This window comes from Oryctolagus cuniculus, chromosome 14 (genome assembly GCF_051225735.1).
Source record: "Oryctolagus cuniculus isolate XC-2025 breed Fujian yellow rabbit chromosome 14, ASM5122573v1, whole genome shotgun sequence".
Classification (NCBI taxonomy): Eukaryota; Metazoa; Chordata; class Mammalia; order Lagomorpha; family Leporidae; genus Oryctolagus; species Oryctolagus cuniculus.
The window spans coordinates 38,899,363-38,919,523 of NC_142880.1; the positions used below are offsets into that span (position 1 = coordinate 38,899,363).

The following is a 20,161-nucleotide window of genomic DNA, read 5'->3' on the forward strand; positions in this document are numbered from 1 at the left end:
TGTCATGCACAGGTGCTCTTTAAAAAATACTGAACCATCACGGGAGAAAGCTACATGAGTCATTTCCTCACTGATACTGCAAGGTCATTTCTTTTAATCCCCTCGGCTTGGCAAGTGGTAGACGAGTGATGGACACGTTAAAGAAGTGCCGGTAATAGTGCACTTCTTGTCTCCTTTTAGAATTTGACAGGTACAAAAAGAAAAATGTCTGGTGAGGTCTCCCCCCGTGGGACACAGGAAGGTATTGATTGCCCAGGACTACAGAAAATGATTGGTTTCTGGCACCAGTGCCCAATATTTAAAACATGAGTGGTTCACCCAGCAGATTCTCCGTGAATACAAATGCTTTTACCGAAGCCCTGATGATTAAACTGATTGAGTAAATTGTACAAGCCAATGACCAGATACGATCCCCATTTGCTCCGTCTCTGTTGCTTTGCCTATCAAATAAAAATAAATGAACACTTGACAATAAATAAACATGAGCAAATGCTTATTAGTATTCCAGTATGGGAAGTGGGTATCCCAAATGCCTGCCCTTGTTTGTGCTTAAATCCAACGAGAGACACTCTGCTGGCTTTCTGCTCTCATTCTTTCCTTTTTGAAAACTTAAAAAAAATTTGAAAGGCAAACAGACAGAGATCTCCCATCTGCTGGTTCATTCCCAAATGGCCACACAGCCAAAGATGGGCCAGATCAAAGCCAGGAGCTGAGAATTTAGTCCTGGTCTCCCATGTGGGTGGCAGAGATCCAACTATTTGAGCCATTGCTGCTGCCTCCCAGTGTGCACATTGGAGGAAGCTGGAATCTGGAGCGGAGCCAGGACCCAAACCCAGGGACTCTGAGATGGGATGCAGGTGTCCCAGGTGGCGCCTTCCCTGCGCCCTCCCATTCTTTTCCAACAGAGCAGGGTTTGAGTGGCTAAGCTCACATTTGGTTCCGATGCTTTTTAATGCATTGTTTAGTACTTCCCGAGGATGGGAATGTGGAAAAGCAAATGGGGACCAAAACGGTGATTATGGTTTAACGAAAGCACTCTTTTCTTTCTCGCTCCATGTTAAGGCCAGATGGTCTTAGTTTAGCAAATTGTGAGGGAAAGTCATGCTGTAAATTCAGGCCTTCTTTCTGTTTCAGCAGAGTTCATAATGCAGCCCAGGAGGTCACCCAAGAAGTGCCCTGCGTGCTGGACGGGCAGTGAGGAAGGGGCAAGGCAAAAGGTTTTCCTTGGTGCAGCCATCGCTACCTGACAGCTCGGGACTCTCACCTGCTAGGATCAGAGGGATCACCTCTGTGTCACTATTAGAATATTAACATTCAGAGGCCGTGTGTGTGTGCATGCGTGTGTGAGAGAGATAAGGATAATTCACACAATCTGAATTTTCCTCTACTAGGCTGCACTCAATCTTGTCATAAGCCTATTAATTCTAGCATCGTGTTTTAAGTGAAGAGTCACAAAACGGCACAATAACGAAACATTGCTGCTTTCCTCTGACTTCACTTCGAATGCTCCCACATAAAAGGGATGGGACCAAAGCCCTGTTCTGGAAGCTAAGAAAACCGAGAAAGCAAATGGTAACCACCACTGGGGAGGATCTTTGCTCAAATTATTTGTTGGCCGAAGAAAACATGAGCACCAAATGCGCTTTCATGTCTGATATTTGGCAGAGACCCTCATCATCACTGCTGCCACACGACTGGCCTTCTGCCAGTCCTGATCGTCACACAGAACACCAGCAGATTCTTCATGGTTTCCAATACATGCTTAGGGTAAATCCAAGAAAACTCAAACTGCTGAGTCTTTCATGGATAAGTTTTATTTATTTCATTTATTTTTCAGAGGCGAAGAAAAAGAGAGCTCCCATGCACCAGTTCACAACCCAGATGTCCACAGCAGCCAGGGCTGGGCCAAAGCCTGGAGCTGAGAACTCAATACAGGTCTCCCACATGGGTGGCAGGGACCAAGCACTTGAGCCATTACTGCTGCCTCCCAGGAGGGCACAGTAGCAGGAAGCTGGAGTCCGGAGGGGAGCAGGGGTTGGAACCCAGGCACTTTGATGTGGGATGTGGGCGTTCTAAGTGACATCTTAACCACTGCCTGCCCCTTAGAGTGGATTTTTTAAAAATTACATTTAGTTCATTCTAACTTTTGAAATTCTACCCTAGCTGAGAGGTATTGGGATAGGGTGGGGGTGAGGGAGTGTCAAGGATAGAATCCGGCTGAGTAGGGGTGTTCAATCCCTAGTTCTTTTTTTAAGAAAGATTATTTATTAAGAAAGATGAGAGTGGGAAAGAGAGGGAGAGAAAGGCAGCTCTTCTACCCACCGCTTTAGTCATTACAGCCCATTAATGTAATGGCTGCCCATTACAGCCAGGGCTGGACCAAGCCAGAGGCCCAGAATTCCATCCTGGTATCTCATGTGTGGCAGGATCCAAGCACTTTAGCCATCACCTGCTGCCTCCCAGGGTTAACATTAGCAGGAAACTGTACCGGAAGTGGAGGCAGGACTCCATCCCAGGCACTCCGATGCAGATGCAGCCATCAGAAGTGGCGGCTTCATCCACTGCATCAAACACCTGCCCCCGTCACTAGCTTTTTTCTGTGAGGTGTGAAGTCACAAGGTTCAAAGAGCAGGCAACGGGACACAGGAGCATCTCCCTGCGGTCCATTATTTTACCTCTACCCAAAGAGTTTCTACAAAATGCAGGGCATGATCCAAAGCAAAAACACAGAAAAGCCATGAAAGCAACAGCAGAGAGAGGTCAGGGAACAGAAAACTATAATGTCCAAGGCAAAGCAGAAAAGGAAGTCTGCACTGCTGGACTAGTGTCTAGCGAGAGGGAAAAGCCCTCCCCCTGGAGAAGAGTGACACGCAGCGTGCGAGCAGGGACTGGAGTGCAGGGGAGGAGGGGAACAAAGGCCGCCTTGGAGTTGCTCAAGACCCCTGATTCCAGAGTTGGGGATCAAGGAGCACCCAGGGTGACTGCCTCAGGGGCAGGGACCACATCTCAAGAGCGCCCAGCCCAGGGCAGCACACAGTCAGGGCTGACGCAATGCAGGGATGACGACAATGAGGAGGGTATAACAAGGTTAGTGGTGGCAAGGAAGCCTGCGGTGCATTCTTCAGACTTGGAAACAGGCTGCTTCTCAAGGAACTGGGAGAGATCCATCATAGAGCAAACATACTCGGTGTTTCTGAATAGCAGGAAACATCTGTACCTTTGTACCTTGGTTATCTTTGTTTCCCTAATACTTCAAAGTCTTTAAAAAAAATGGAATTAAAAGATAGGTTTATTTTGCTGTGAAATAATTTTGATATGTATGCACGGCTTTTTTGAAATCTGCATCTTCCGTGACCTTTTGGAGGACCCCCTCTTTCATAATCAAACTGGTTGGACTGCACTGAACGTGGCCAATCCAGCACTAGCACGCTCTTCCTGGAGAGGGTACTTGGGATGTGACAGGAGCCTGCTGGGACTCGTCAAACACACTCAGTGCTACCCTGCTTCTCACAAAGATGGCTGACACACATGACTGGGAGAAATATGGCTTCGGGCAAAGATAATCTTTTCTGTTAATTACTTTTCCTGATTAAGTGCAGGCATACTGGAAGAGGAAGGAAGATAGAGGAAATAAATGGCTTTATTGCAGATGATGTTAATGAAACAAGATTTGAACATCTAAAGTACGGCCCACTAACCACATTTCCTTCTTTGATTAGGTTACTTGCCCAGCTGATGAGGAAATCCAGGAGACAGGGTATCTCTGGGCCTTAGCGAGCGTAAAACAGAACCTCTGAGCCATGTGAGCACAGAATTGGATGGATTTTTAGGCAGCCATATAAGTAGCGCTGCTTAATGTCAACCTGGAGAGAGGTCTCCTCTGGGCTGTCTCCAGGCCCGTTTCTGTCCTGTGGGGCATTCACTTGGATGAAAATGGTGAAAACATGAAAGTGAGAGGCATGGAAAACATGGGATGGCAGAATTACTGTATTTATAAAAAGGTCTTGACACTGAAAGATAACGGCTAGGTCAAGTCTAACAGGATGGCATTCTAAAGGGATAAATGTAAGGTTCAATAAACCAGCAGGGTAAAGTGCAGGATTGGGACATGTGGCTAACAACTATATCCTTGGGATGGAAAAGACTCGGGGATTTTAGCTGACAGTGAAATGGATTTATCATGATGCTAAAGAAGCTTACACTTCAAGGCTTCTCACTGGCATGGTGCCCTACCAAAGCTGCGTCCTAACTGTGTGTTAATAATGGTATTTTCTTCTTAAAAGGAGCTCTGAAATGCTATAAAATGCAGAGTTCCTCAAAGCCTGCATTTCTGTTGACATTTACTTGTGCATCGTGATGATCAAAAATTACTTTGACTTATTTAACAGAGGACGGTATTGAAGACGGCAGACATCACTGATTCTCGCATTCCTAACTTGATGAAATGACTCCTGGAATATGGTGTTCAGGTTGAGACACGGCATTTTGGAGAAACTAGCCCCAAAACAAATGGAAACTCGTCTCCTTGTCCTCAATCTCTAAATACTAGACAAGGGCCCCTTTCTCTTCTGAATTCATTTCTCCTAGACCATGCCATCATCTGCTAGGTTTAAAATATCTCTAATATGATAATGGATTCCAAAGTAATATCCCCAACTCCAAGTTCCTTGAGCTCTGGACTCAGATTTCCACTGTCTGCAAACTCCGAAGCGCTAATGCGTGACCAGGATCTGAGCTCTTGCATTTCCCACAAACCCATCCCATCTCCCCTTCTGGATGAATGATGACCAGGGGAGGGGAGGGAAGAGAAGGAACTTTTAATCATTGTGAATAGCTGTGAGTAAAGATAAAGATGATGAACGCGGAGGGGGAAACTGGCAGTGCTGGGGAAAGGTATCCAAGACACTGGGTGCGGGGTGAGGAGAGGGATCACATTCTCTCCTTGAAGACACAATGAGACAAATAAGGAGAGAGTTTCCAACAGAGAGGCTGGAAAATGCCCCAGGAGAGGATGATTTCACCATCCCTGGACTTCAAGGAGCAGTGGGTGAGCCAGAGGACTGCTCCGCCTTGCTAAGTTCTGGTTTTGTCATTGACCTCCAGTGATTAATTCTCCAAAACCCTGAAGTTCAAAGCAGACTGACAGTTCTGCTTTTCCAGTCTATCGTTCTTAGCTATTCTTGTTAAACAAACAAATGAGCATTTTTGTTTTTACAAAATTGTGTTTCTGGTTTCTCTGCAGTTGCCTTGTATGTTTAAAGGACCTGATCAAAGGGACAGAGCTGAATACCAAATGACTTATAGTTTCTCTGTTACTGAGCCATTCTGTCCTGAACTTGTTTTTACAAGCCAGCAGGCACTCAGAGATCCAAAGACTGATAACCCCATTGGTCTGGCCCAGCAATTTGCAGTCCACTTCGGCTGTGGTTTCCTTCCTTCCTCACCCGTGACGTCAAAGAGAGAAAAGCCGAGTTGCTGTGGTTGGGCAGGAGGAAGAGAGTGAATGCTGTCGGATGTCTTCCTCCACTCCTCCCCTTCTCCACTGGTCGGTTCTGTTAGGGAAAACCTCTACCATATGTGTTGAGCAAGACTTCCTCCCAGGTATGAGGGTAGGAGATCACAGGAGCAAACAGAGGCGACTGGGACACAGTAAAGACCTGCCTAAGTCGAATGGAGATATGTGCCCGTCAGAAGCCTCTCCGGGGATTACAGACCCTGGGGAATCTGCCCTTGCACACGGCTCAGACTGCACAGGTGAGGCTCACACGCCACAGGTAATTTCCTTCCGTAATTACTGGCAAAATCTGACACGTGCATAGTCCACTGTGCTGTGGCTCTGCTTCTGTGGTCTTGGCAAAATGATTTAAGCAGCGATATTCATAACACCCTTCCTTATCTAGATGGATGAGTTGTGATCATAACTCCTGATTTAAAATCCTGGCAGTGACAAACATTACACATTTCCTTTGCTTGGTTTTACAAAAAAAAAAAAAAAGCCAATGATGTGGGAAGCATCCAACCACTTGAAACTGTAGAACCTCACAGGGATGCACAAACGTGCCCATGTGTGTATACACAAAGCCAAGAGTTCAGGGCTGACCGGAGCCTCCAGGCAGACTACTTCACTGCTCACCAGGTCACAGGCCTCCGCAGCTCCCCTCCGCCCAAGGCAAGATGCTGAGAGCGTGTGTGACCTCTGAGCTACCAAACGCCCATCTGCCACCAGGTGCGACAGGCACACGGGACTCAGAGAATTCCGACACTGGAGCGATCACACACCACTGTCAGGGCAGTAGACAGAACTGTAGCTCCAGCTTGGGAATGTCAATCCCATCGAGCAGGGGCTCACTCAGCCTTTACCATGTGCCAGTGCAATGGATGCCAAGAGGAAGGCGATGGGGTGGGGATGGGGGAGGGGGGAGGAGCCTGAACTGCAGCAGCCTTGAAGGAAGACAGGCACACGTGACAGAGGAAGCCAGGCCCAGATGTGCGTGAGCCCTGAAGCCTCTATGGCGGGGGTGGGGGTGGGGGTGGGGGGCATCCCTGGGGATCCCCTTCTCACTTTGGGGAGCCAGTCCTGGGGGCTTCGAGATACAGACCCCCCCCCCCCCTTCTGAGAGCTGAGTTTCAAATTCGCAGTAAAATGATCCCTTGCACAGTTCCGTGCTGGCCCCTGATCCCCTGTGGAGAGGGAGGAGCATGATGTCACTGGACCGGTGCTTTCCCAGGAGCTGCCTGGGGCAAGCCAGGGAAGGCAGACAGTTTGTTCACAGCTCTTGCTGGGGAGGAGCACAGAGACCTCTTGCTGAAGTGCCAAGGCTAAGGAGGAAGAATTGCATAAAGACGCATGGCCCTTCGCACCTGGGAGACGCCGCCACGCCAAGAAGACAGCTTTCAATGGCCATGAGCACAGCCTTCAGCTGCTCCCTTTAGAACCTGCTATCGGGCCTGTGCTGTGGCGCAGTGGGCTAAGCCACTGCCTGCCATGCCGGCATCCCACATGCGGGCCGGTTTTAGTTGACTTATCCACTTCCAATCCAGCTCCCTGCTGATGCGCCTGGGAAAGCAGTGGGTGATGGCCCAAGTATTTGGGTCTCTGCCATTTATGTGGAAGACCTGGACAGAGTTCGTGACTCTGGTTTTGGCCTGGTCCAGCCCTGAGCTTTGTGGCCACTTGGGGAGTGAACCAGCAGATAGAAGGTCTTTCTCTCTCTCCCTCTCTCTGTAACATTGCCTTTCAAATAAATAAATCTTTGGGGGGTTGGGGGAGGAAGAGGGGCTGGCATTGTGGTGCAGCAGGTTAACGTGTTGCCTACAACACCAGCATCCCATTTGGGTGGCTGCTCGAGTCCTGGCTGCTCCACTTTTGATACAGCTCCCTGTTAATGTGCCTGGGATGGCAGTGGAAGACAGACAAGTGCTTGGTCCCCTACCACCCACATGGGAGACCTGGGTGGAGTTCCAGGCTCCAACCTGACCCAGCGCCAACTATTGCTGAACCAGCACATAGAAAACTGAAAGATCTGTCTCTCTGTAACTTTGCTTTTCAAATAAATAAATAAATCTAAGAGAGAAAGAGAGAGAGAGAGAGAGAGGGAGGAAGGGAGGGAGGGAGGGAGGTGGGTGAAAAGGTGCATTATTTTGAAAGGCTTCCTAGCCAGGATGCTCCAGCAGAAATAAACAAATTAAAATCTTGGATCTGATTTTTACCAATACCACTAACTTCATACACTCTTATGTAATTCACATGTACCATCCTCGACTGAGACATAGCCATTAGAAACACTAAAGATCCAACTCTGGTCCTGCTACTCTAAGCACCTTTTTCTTGGGTCACAGACTTTGTGCCCCATTTTCCTATATGTCTCCTTATCCAGAACCCTCTCCCTTTCTGGGATATTCTTACAGCCCAAGTTCCAACACTGTGACCAAGCATTAAAAGCACAAGAAATGAGAAAGAATCAGACTCCCCCTGCCCCAAAGTTGGTACAAGTTCTGAAAGAGCCCTAAGCAGTTAAATCCTACCGAAAGCCCTAGAGGGTTTCTGGAGGATTCTTTCGGAAAACAGGAAACCAGAGTTTTCTTTTGGGCTCTGTAATTTTGAGTTTTCTCTATTATTTTTGACATCTGTAAATGTTGACTGTTCCACTCCCCAATTCCCAGCCCATCTATGGCTCCAGCACATGGAGATTGGCTCCAATTCATCACAGACCAGTGCTCTAAACGATGCTGGCGAGGAGCCCCAGGACTAAAAGTATTTTGGATCACACAGATTGTGCTGATTTCAAAGGAGCTGTGACATTCCTCCCCCTTCTTCTGTCTCCCCTAGTGCTTTCAGAGAGCAGCCTCAAAGCCACAACAATACCCACGCCACTGGAAGCCTAGCTGCTCCCCCGACAGGAACCCACCTCTTGATCCGTGAAAATCTCTATGAAGTTCTGGAAGGAGAAAGAGCCGGATTGGAGAATGAGCTCTCCGGTATTTTCAAAGCACTGCCCGGTCAGCACGAGCAGCTTGTGCCGGGCAGCGTCTGTGATCATTAAGCGCACCTGAAACAAAGCACAGAGCGTGGGACGTGAGCGTGGGCAGCACCGCCGTCCTACCTTCTGGCACTCAAGGTTTATTACCAACAAAAGGCGCTCATTCCCGCAGAGCCCTGGTCCGGGTGGGGGTGGGGGTGGGGGTGGGGGGATGGAGGGACTGCACGGAACCCTGGCTGGAGGAATCACCCACAATGAGTGTGCTCATCCATCTGCCCGTGAACGCCACGGTCAAAGTTTCGCTGCAGCCAAGACATCAGTGGTGGTGGACTCTCTCCCCTAGCTCACTCTTCTCTTTCAAAGCGGTCCTCACAGCTGGCAAGCATTTGCTCCACAGCTGTTGGGACGTCTCTGCTAGCAGCATGCGGTCTGTGGGCTGGGGTTGGGGGGGGAGGGAAGGCGGGCGAAGGGACTTGGGAATAGCTCCCAGACTGAGTCACCACGTACAGTCCTGCTCCCCCAGGGGCCCCAGCTAGGATCCCGAGTCAGCCTCTCTCACAGGATCCCGTGCCCTGCAGGCCACACGGCCAGCACACAGCTCCAAAGGCAGCGGGATCAGCAAGGTGCTTGACAGGGGCACAGAAGGGAAAGGCTGCCCCTGAATAGCAATCTTGGAAATTGAATTGCAAATGGTTTGCACCAAAGAACTCTCTGTGAACTCTCAGTGGCAGGAAGCCAGCTGTCCTACAGCAGAAACACTCATTTCAGGACCGGGGGTATTTGTTCCCAGCCTGATTCATAAATGTCCACGGCATGCTATATGCCGGGCATCACACTAGGCGCCAGGGGAGGGTACAAAAGTAAACAGGCCTTGACCCCTGGCCCAAGGGCTCCCAGGCTAATCCTGGAAAAAACGCATGTCTGTAAGTCATGTCTCAACCCCATCTGCTCCGCCGGCCATCTGGATCCTTAGTTTTCCTTTTCCGTTTCTCACAGCTCTTCCCAGCAGTGTGCCTGGACAGATACGAACCCTGCAGCTTTTTTCAAGTTATAATTGCTTCCCGAATGGGTTATGCGCAGAGGTTGCTATCCCTTCACTTCCCTCAACCTCCTGCCTCCAGTGGCTCATCAAGGGAGCGCTGCTGATCTGAAGCAGGCAAGTGTGTGTCACACGGCTCCACTGGCATGGCCAGAAAAGTAGCAGCAACCCATGGGCTCACTGACAGGGGACTGGATACACAAGTGTGGCACATCCACACGAGGGAATATTATTTGGGCAGAAAAAGGAATGCAGTGCTGATCTGTGCTACCACATGAATCAACCCTGACAATATCATGTTGGATCAAATGAGCCAGGTACAGACAGCCACATGTTGTATGATTCCACTTATATGAAATGTCTAGAACGGGCAAATCCATAGACAGGAAGTGAATTAGTGGCGACCAGCAGCAAGAAGGAGTGGGAGGGACTGCTAATGAGGCTTGGGCAGGTGGGGAGCATGACGGATATGTGCTGGAATTAGATAGTGGTGGTGGTTTTACGACATTCTTGATATTCTATAAGGCAACTTAAGATAGTGCATTTTCTGGTATCACTTTAATTATAGCACAATTCAAAAAATATAGCACGTCGGCAGAGGTTCTCAATGCATGGGCAGAAGATGCTGCAGACAATGGAGACACAAAGGAGCCTTGGCTACTTTCATGTTGCAGAAGCAGCTCAAGCTCAGAGGCACCACATTTTCAGAAAGGGGGTGGGAAATGGAGCTGGACCACCTCCTCTGGCTGGGGTGACCTGGGACTGTTGGCTTCAGCCACGTTCGTTCTTACCTAGGGTGGGCTCTGGGCTATCCAATTACACCCTCCAGCAACAGTTCCATATGGTAGTAATAATAATAATAACAATAGCTAACATATACCTTGCAGTCCTTATGCACAACACTGCTCTAAGCACTTGGCACTTCTAAGCACCATGTCAAGTGCAAACATTGAACTGGAACGCAAGGGCTGTTCTGATCTCCAGCTCAGAGAGGTGCAATCCAAGACCAAGACAGTAAGTAAATCACTTGGAGCTACCAGACAGTAAGTGGCAGGCCTGGGATCATGAACCCAGGCAGTCCGTGCTTGCCCGCCTTCCAATCATAGTAAGGGGTGCAGGAGGTCTCTGCACGGCGTTTGCCTCTGAGATGCCATCTGTCTCCAACTCTGGTTCCTGCGTGTCTTGGCCTGAGGACTTGCAGTCCCTGCTCCATCCCACCCAGCACACACTCCCATTTAGACCCTAAATCCACCCCCCCACCCCCGCTTCAACCGAATGTCACAGTTCCAGCTGGCATCTTCCACTCTGTCCTCATTGGGAGGTGCCTTCTAGGGTGGCGCCGAAGCAGAGAACTGACCACTGCCTAGGGGTTAAGGAGGGCAGATCCCTGGAGCTAGGACTTCTCCTCCTGTGCCCCTCTCCTGCCCCTGTTGGCCCAGCCCATCTCACCAGGTGGGTCTCCGTCCCGCGCCAGGACCCCGAAGCGTCCAGTGCCTACCTCAGTGCTCACTGCTTCGTCTGAAGGGTTGATCAGGACCACGGTCTCTAGAACGTCACTTCGGTGATGGAGGATCTTTTGTCCTGCAGGCACAAACACACACACAAAAGGACAGCCCTTTAGCTTTGCGGGATGAAAGCCACAGAAGAATTCCTGCCTGCGCCGCGGGAGGCCGCCGATGCTGCACAGGGCCCTGGGATTCGCCGCAGAGTCTCAGGAAACAATCGGGGCAGCTAAGGCAGAGGGCGCGGGTGCAGCAGGATCCCCCCCAGGGCTGGGTCTGTGTGGTCCAGGGCCCCTCTCACTCTCACACCCTCCAGTTTTCATAGTCAGATCGCCAGGCAGCCTGGGTGCCTTAACGGCGATTTTCATCTGAGAAAAGGGGCCCTTGACATTTCCTTTTTCATGGTAATTGGGGATGTTTCTCCATATCAGCCTTTCTTCTGGTGAGAACTGCGCCAAGATTAATTAGAAGCCTCTTTGTGAAATGAATGACATCCAGAAACCCCAGCTAACAATTAGCCCAACAGCCAGAAAGGCTCGCAGTCTGCAGGGGGATTCATTAAGTAATGCACTTGCTCAGAGCAAACTGGAGAAACCATGTGCAAAGGAGAAGTGGAGAGTAGCCCTCCCGCCGGACAGGGGCAGCCCGATGGCCCTCTGCGGGCAAGCAGAGCAGACGGAGAACAGCAAAGCAGGGTGGGGGGCGAGGGAGCCTGCAGGGCTCTTCCCTCCACATCCCTGGCTTTGCACAACTTATAGGTTCTAGGGCCACACAGGGGCTCCACCCATCCCCCAGCCAAAGTGGACTGCGGTGTTCAGAGCCCCCCTCCCCAGACAATGGGATGATAGGGCCGGGTGGGACCACAGCAGAGATGCTCTGCCAGCTGATAAGAGGCAGAGGAGAGGGCGTTCCCTCTGAAAAGTGGGAGGGCGCCTTGTGGCTGGGCGGGGAGGCAGGGCCCGTCCACTGCTTAGAAGTACAATGGGGCTGGGGGGGGAGGGGGAACATAGGACACAGTCTGAGGGAGGAGGACGGGAAGACTGTGACCAGGAACATGGCTCAGCAGCTCTTCAAACACCTGAAACACTTGCTCTGTGAGGCTGCAGGCCCACTGCTGGACTTGTACAGATGCAGATACTTGTACGGCAATGTTGGGTGCATCCACAAAGACAATGCAAACACCCATCTATGGAGGGTTAGATGCAATGCAGCCCAGCATGCCATGCCATGGAATACTACGCAGCCACTAAAAGGACTACATTCAAATAATGCCGGGACACAGATGAACCTAGAAACCACTATACTAACTGAAATAAGCCAGACACAAAGGGCAAATACAATATGATTCTGCTTATATGAAATATCTCGAACAGATACAGTCACAGAATCAGAGAGTACAGCGAGGTCGCCGGGAGCTGGGTGGGGGTGCGGGTGGGGTGGGGAATGCAGTTATTGTTTAATAGGCACCGTTTCCATTTGCGGTCACAAAAACATTTTGAAAATAAAGGCGATGGTTGTTTCAACCTTGTACATGTAATGCTACTGAACTGTACATTAAAAAATATATGAATTCTAGAATTTGCTGGATATTGCTTTCTAGCTTTTTGGTTATTTTTGACAATCCTGTGTATTTAAAGTGAACTCAAAATAAAATTGAATAAGCCCAGGATAAAATGAAAACTGGCGAAACAGACAGGTCCAGGCCCTTCCATCAGTGGCTTCCTTAAGAAAATGCTTTCAGAGGTTTTGATGGCACCAGGCTGAGACAAAACAGAGCCAACGCACAAGGCCAAGGAGGAGCGAAGTTGGCTCCCTGAGCACAGTTCTGGTAACGGGCGCCGGGGCACTCAGCAGCAGGGTGTCCGCATCGGGGAGGAATTCACAAAAGCCAACCTGCACAAGGTGCACAGAAGTGGCCGGCAATGAGAGCCCAGCCCCTTTCTGCCTCCAGCGAGCGGATGGAACGCCCCCAAGCCTGCTACCTGCACCCAAGCCGCCACGCCACCGCAACGCGGCCCAGGCTCCTGCCCGCACAGCAGCCCCAGCTCTCCTGGCCCTGCAGGGTGTGGCGGGGGCTCCTTAACATCCGCCAGCCAGGCTGGTCCTCTCTGTCTGCACCCCCTCCCCATCCCCGCAAACCAAACAAATGCCACCAACAACCGCCCTTTACCTCGGCTCCTAAGCTGCTTTTCGGACCAGTTTGCCCAGGAATCCAACTAACGATGTCCTTTTAGTCCATCTTTGGAAACAGGGAGAGCAGCGACACAGACGTGCGCCAAGTGGCCATGGCTGCTCCTCCAACAAAAGGCTTTTGATAGGATTGATGTGAATGAAGGGCAGAGAGAGAGAGAGAGGAGAGGGAGGGGAGAGAGAGAGAGAGCGAGAGAGCGAGAGAAGCTTCTAGCTCTGGTCACAGCCGCACTGTTGGCCAGATCCTTCCCCAGTACCGCGTAACCAGGGGCTGGGCCTCCCTGGGGCCTGGCAGAGGGGCCTGTGGCGCCCCTACCCAGTGTCCCCCTGGGTGCCAGCCTCCCCTGCAGGCAGCTCTGGGCGCAGGCGGCTGGGACAGGCACGGGGTTGCATAGTTGGGGGATGTTTCACGCTGGGAACCCGGCCAGGCATTCTGTGGCAGAGGCCACCACCCCCGGCTGCAAAGGTCGCATTCAGATGCTTCAGGAAAGAAGCGCCCAGAAGGAAGGGGCAGCGACCGACCACGCCGGGCCCTGGCCGGCCGCTCTGGGCTGCAGGGCGTGGATAAGCCGCCTTCCTCAGCTTGGGCCCCGTAGCAATGCCTGTGCCGCTTACTGGGGCTGAGCCTGGTGGGGGCAGGGCGGCAGCCAGAGCACTTCTGTGACAGAAAGGGTCTGCTCCACCTCAGAATCCCAAGAAGACAGGCTGGGGCCCCTGGAAGCAGCGGGGTCTCGCAGACAATGGGACCTTTGTCTGGGCTCTCCCAAGGCTGGCGAGAAGGACTCATAAAAGCCGCCTGGACTTCCCAATCATGGCTAGGATTCTTCCCCACCCCCTGCTCTTTGAAAATCTGACAAGACTCCCTCAATCGCTGTGTCTTTTTAAGGCGGGGCGCTTTTTTGGTTTCTATTTTACTACATCCACGTGATTTTGAAAGCTCTTAAAGCAAAAGTGTTATTTTCTATGGGGATCCGTTTCTAGGATGAGTATGGGCTCTCTTGTCCCTGGAGCATAAGACTCAACTACACGCACACACAAGCACACACAACTGTGGCTGAATGCAAACACACACACACACACACACACACACCCCACTGAGAAGCGGCTACCACCAAACCCCCACGGAGCTCAGAATCTTGTCTCCCCGCAGTGCAGGCCCAGGATGCAGCAGCCAGGGGGGCTGAGGCACAGCTAGCCCACAGCAGCCACAGCCCAGGCAGGGAGGCAGCCGCTCGTGGGACAGCCTCGAAGGCGCGCACACTGGATGCAAAGTGGCAAAGTGGTGAAGAGAACTCGGGATGAAAATACCCAGCGCCGCTGAAACGTTTCCAGTGGTCATTCGGGGGCCAATCACTGCTGTCTGGAGATGCAAAGCTAATTTCCACTCCCATGAGTGATCACTTTATTTATTTATTTGACAGGTAGAGTTATAGACAGTGAGAGAAAGACAGAGAAAGGTCTTCCTTCTGTTGGTTCACTCCCCTAATGGCCGCTACGGCTGGCGCTGCGCCAATCTGAAGCCAGGAGCCAGGTGCTTCCTCCTGGTCTCCCATGCAGGTACAGGGCCCAAGCACCTGGGCCATCCTCCACTGCACTCCTGGGCCACAGCACAGAGCTGGAATGGAAGAGGAGCAACCGGGACTGGAACCCTGCTGCAGGCGGAGGATTAATCAAGTGAGCCACAGCACCGGCCCCGATCACTTTATTTTTACAACTTCCTATTCCTGGAAAATGAACACTTTGCAAGTAAAATCTAGAAACAATAATTAAAGAATAAAAACCCTTGATTTCTATGAGAAGCTAAGGAGGTTCCTAAATCACTGCTCAGCAGGGGCTGGGTAGGGCCAGGGGCTGGGGACTCTAGAGGGGAGAGGGGCATGGAGCAAATCCCCTGCCCCAGCTCTGCCCCTTGCTGTCACGTTCCCAGCACTGCCCTGTCTTCAACCTCCAACCTGTCCCAGCCCCTGCCAGGTACAAACACAGAGTGGATTCTTTATGGAAAAGGCACTTGTCTTTAATTTTTGCAAAAAAGATTTATTTATTTGAAACACAGAATAACAGAGAGAGGGAGACACAGAGAGAGAGAGACAGAGCGAGAGACAGAGCGAGAATCTTCCATCTGCTGCTTTACTCTTTAAATGGTCACAACGGCCAGGCCAAAGCCAGGAGCCAGGAACTCCATTCCCATCTCCCACATGGGTGGCAGAGGCACTTGGGCCATCTTCCTCTGCTTTCCCAGATACATTAGCAGGGAGCTGGATGGGAAGCGGAGCAGCCGGGACTCGAACCTGCACTCTAATATGGGATGCCAGTGTCGCAAGTGATGGCTTAACCAGCTGTGCTACAAGGCAGGCCCCCAAAAAGGCATTTGATATTGTGATTCAATACTCAGAAAGTTTTTAAGTGAGAATATCAAAATCCTGGAGAGGGATAGAGGAAGGAAAGGAGGGAGGGAAGGTGGGAAAGAGAAAATGGGAACCGTGAGAGTTCGCCAAGGTGGATTTTTGGAGAGGAATTGCCTCCAACCCCATGTGCAAACAGTACTGCCCAGGTCCAATTTAGCTGGCTGGATAAAGGGATCAGGAATTAGAGTGCTTTTGAGTTTTCAAAGCGTTTGTCCTTAGATGGGGCCTTGTTCAAGCCTCACAGCGTTCCTGGGAAGTGGTGGGTGCAAATCTTACCAGCCCTTCTTCGTGGTCCAAGAGCTGAGGGCCTGTCACTCGCTCAGGGCCTCACAGACACCATGGGACAGCAAGATGAGACTTGGGTCATGCAGTGCTCATGGTCACTCACCACTAAGGTCAGGCTGTGACAGCCTTCCTTTCTCCTTTCAGATCCATGTCCATCTAAAATAAAGGTTTCCATGTCATAATGGCAAAAGCCCCTTGTAGGAGACGGGCACATGGCGTGCTCCACACTGGCCAGCCAGCCCGTGCCTGCCGACTGGCTGGGCAGACCCCTCCTGCCCAGGCATCCTGGCCTCCCTCTCGCACCCCAAGGCCAACTCCTTCTTTGTTTCTGTTGAGCAATCTGCCAACTTCTCTCACTTTACCCCTAATATTCCTGGAAATGGCTTTTCTTTTCTGTTGGAAATAAATTTTTGCTTCTTTTCCCTTTCTGATGCAGGGCCCTGCATGTCACATTGCTCTCCAAGTTCTGAACATTTTGCCTTTTTTTTTTTTAAGAGAATAAAAAGAAAGACCAAGCTCCACTGCAAACAAGTTCAGATGCCTTAGAAGCAATTTTCTCCCCATTTAAGTAAGTTGAGCATTGCTTGTGAGTTAGCCAGCTTTTTTTTTCTTATCTTGGATAGCCTCTGTGTTACAGAGAATTGAATTTTTATTGAATGCATAATTTTCCCTACATTTCTTGGGCCTTATTGCCACGGACTCCTTTTCCTTTTTGTTGGCACTGGTTTGGGTTTGGTTCTCCTGTGTCCCACCCTTCCCTTGGGTCTCTGCCATCTCCTGCCTTATGACCCCCTGTCCTTTAGATGCCTGGATAAATGAATAACCACGCCCCGAGGCCTGCGAGATTGTCCCAGCATGCTAAACCATCCATGGCGGGGGGCTCTAATCCAGCCTTCTGGTGCCGGGCTGGTGGCCTGGCTCTTGGTAGGTGAGGGAACAGCAGTGTTGCACACTAGAAGCTGCGCTGTGGGAAGTGGGACGCCAGGCGCATGCAGGCCTCTCGGCTCACCCACTTTCCAGGTGCTCCCAGTGGTTTTCCCAGGGGTTCGCTCTTGGGCAAAGGGACGAGAACCCAGGCTATCTAGGGTTGGAGCAGAGGCAGTGGAAGAGGGAAGCTTGCTTCCTTGTTCTTATTCTCTCTCTTCTACCCTCCGGCTGACAGAGGGAACCAGGCTCCCCGGTAGACACACAGGAGAGCCAGTGGCGCCAGTCACTCGCTCAGGGTCTCACAGACACCACAGGACAGCAAGACAAGGCGGCACCAGCTCAGAGCTTCAACGAGGCACAGACACTGCAGATTGAAAAGGGGGGAAAAGGCCCACAGGTGTCCTTAAAAACAGAGATCAACATCCGCCTTGATCTTCGCTGTGGACAAGGCACCGGCCTCTGCGCTCAGACATCGAAGCCTTGACGCCGGCTCTGCCAGCTCCGTGCTCCCCCAACAACACTGCTGCAGGCAAAGGAACCCACTCGAGTGCACTCACGAGACAGCAGCCCCCTCCTCTGCTCTTCAAGAGTGAGGCCCCCGGCGGGGGAAGAAGGCAGCAACCTCGAGAAGCCCCCACGCCTCTCACAGTGGTGCGGGCAATCAGGATGTCCTCAGGGCACAGTGGGAGGCCCTGCCCCTCCCTGCCATTTTCCAGGATGGAAAGGCAAGGCCCCAACCCCCACCCCAGGCCTGCAGTGGCCTGTCACAGCATCCCAGGTGGCCGAGGATGGGGTGGGTACCACACGAAAAGCATTTCCTGGGTTTGCTGTCAGTTCTTGGGGTGGAGGGGGCGGGGCGTGGACGGGGACTGTGGATTCCCACACACACTACTCTCATTCGGGGAGCGCTTGAAGGTTTATCAGATTTAGTTGCACGTTCCCTCATGTGGACGTCACAAGGATCAATGATGACAGTTTCTATGACAACGCGTCCTCTGGTGCACACACACAGGGGAACTGAGGCTGGCGGGCAGGCTGCCAGCCAGGTGTTCCACGCAGCCCACCTGACTCCTGGTCTCCCCCTCACTGCCCCCCCCCCCCGGGTAGTTCTAGGACTTTCCAAGATCTAAATCCTTACCTTTTAAAAACAGCACTGATCTCAGCTAGTTTCCTTGCAATACTGTGGAATAATCCAGCATTTAGGATATGGACTCGGAGACTATTTTTGTTCCGAGGGACATCTGCCATGTGCCAGGCCCCCACTGAGTGTTCTGTGGATCCAGGAGACTGCCAATTTCTGCTGTCTCTTTACCTCAAAAATGTTACTTTCCCCTGGCGCAACAATTGAACCTAACTTTGTTGAGAAGATTTCAAAGGATGCTTTTATCTTTAAAAAAAAAAAGGGGGGTGTGGCTGGAGCTGTGGTGTAGCAGGTAAAGCCGCCGCCTGCAGTGCCAACATCCCATTTGGGGGCTGGTTCGAGCCCTGGCTGCTCCACTTCTGATCCAGCTCTCTGCTATGTCCTGAGAAAGCAGCAGAAGATGGCCAAGTCCTTGGGCCCCTGCACCCGTGTGGGGGACCCTGAAGAAGTTCTTGGCTCCTGGCATCAGATCTTCCCAGCTCTGACCACTGTGGCCAGTGAACCAGAGGATGGAAGACCTTTCTCTCTCTCTCTCTCTTTCTCTCTCTGGCTCTACCTCCCTGTAACCCTGGCTTTCAAATACACAAACAAATCTTTAAATAAAAAAAAAAAAAAGAATGCTTTTAAATCTTAATGTCTCTGGCCTTGTAAGAGATGTTGTATTTCCTATTAAAAAACATACGCGTGTAAGTAATATACAAATATTACATATATGTGTATATAAAGCCACTTAGAGAGGACACAGGTTCTGGAGCTTAATTCAGGCAAATTTGTCTCTCCATCCTGAAGCATTTGGAGCAATCCTAACTCAGGAAATGTTAAGTCCGAGGCATCAATATTTGATAAAGGGATGAATAATAAAAATGGTGAAGATATATTGAATATCTGGCCAGGTCAGGCACTGAGCTGAGTTCGTGGTGTCTGTTATCTGCTTTCACCTGCACGCGAACCCCACCGCGCCTGTTTTTCAGAAAGGGGAACCAAGACCCAGGCAGAGAGGCAGCCCCAGCAGCTTCCGTGGCTCCTCCCACAGCCTGCCGCCAGCCTCAGTTTCCCTGCGGCCCTGCCCACTGAACAGGTGGAAACGTGGATCTGACGCACAGGTGAGAGGCAGGGCCAGGCCCTTGGTGCATTTTCACAGACCCCCACGGGGAATGCAGAGGGCGCCTCCTGCTGAGAACCATCCGGGGAGGTGCCGCTATTTAAAGGGAGGCCAAAGCCGATGCTGGGGACAGACGGACAGCACAAGAGGAGTAACAGTGCCCCTGCCTTCTCATCCCACCCCCACCCCAAGGTGACCCCTAACTGCAGCGCTGTTCTGGTCCGCTAATGACCACCGTCCCTGCACAGAGGCATGGACAGACGGGATACTTCACCGACATGAAATTATCCAGTAACAACTCACACCCAGTTTTCAAATTCAACCCCAAACTCTCCGGGTGTGCTTTTCCCAGTCACAGCTGTGAGACGCTCTGGGCGGGGCTTTGTTTTCCATCAGTGGCCGGAGAGACGCCTGTGTGTAAGGCGCGCTCCCACGGAGTCCACCTGTGGGCTCACAGGGACCCTGGTGGTTCTGCCGACAAGGACTTCCCTGCAAGGGGAGCACGGAGACACGGACAGCACTCAGAATCCCTTTCCCGTGGTATGATGTGTCACCGCCCTCCCCTCTGCACACACTGCGAGAGTTCTCTCCCTGGGGACTGAATGGGCGCCTTAAAGCTCACACACCTGTTCCCAGTCAGTATCAATTCTTGGAATCAGCTGACAGGTTGCTCTGACATTCAGTTTGCCCTCAAACTCCTGCCTTTGATCAAATGCAGGGAGACAGCTGACCTTTCACCCTCATCTGGGACCAGCAGGACCAAATCATCATGCTATTATTACTCACCCCCCAAAGAAGACTGCCCGGAAAACAAAAATCCAGTTAGTCATTTTTAGTAAATAGTTATTGAAAAGGAAACGGAAAAAGGAGAAACACAAATCGCCGGGTATAATGCATATTAAACCTAGCATCTGGTAGCTACCAATCCTCTGGCAAAGCTCTCACTGCAGGCCAGGGCTACATAGCGAGAGCTGATGTTTTTCCGGTCAAGTCCACAGGGAGCAAGGCAACCAGCGGTGGCTGCACTGGGCTGGGACCCAGCAATCAGCTTGGTGATCTGCCAGGAAGTACCTTAAGGTCAAGGTACTGC

General features: G+C 51.3%; 1 protein-coding gene across 3 annotated transcripts in view; it reads right to left on the reverse strand.

Moving 5' to 3' along the window:
- Positions 1 to 20,161, reverse strand: part of MAP1B (microtubule associated protein 1B) — a 96,536-nt gene that overhangs the window by 15,913 nt on the left and 60,462 nt on the right. Inside the window, exons 1-3 of one of the 3 annotated variants that reach the window (XM_051833247.3) lie at positions 13,192 to 13,587; positions 11,018 to 11,100; positions 8,409 to 8,549 (exon numbers count right to left, since the gene is read on the reverse strand). In XM_051833247.3, the coding sequence (XP_051689207.3) occupies positions 8,409 to 8,540 (132 nt within the window). In that variant the 5' untranslated portion in view covers positions 8,541 to 8,549; positions 11,018 to 11,100; positions 13,192 to 13,587. Of the gene's footprint in view, positions 1 to 8,408; positions 8,550 to 8,733; positions 8,883 to 11,017; positions 11,101 to 13,191; positions 13,588 to 20,161 lie in introns of those variants that run through there. The other 2 variants (XM_051833246.3, XM_089312582.1) reach the window with 2 other exon arrangements.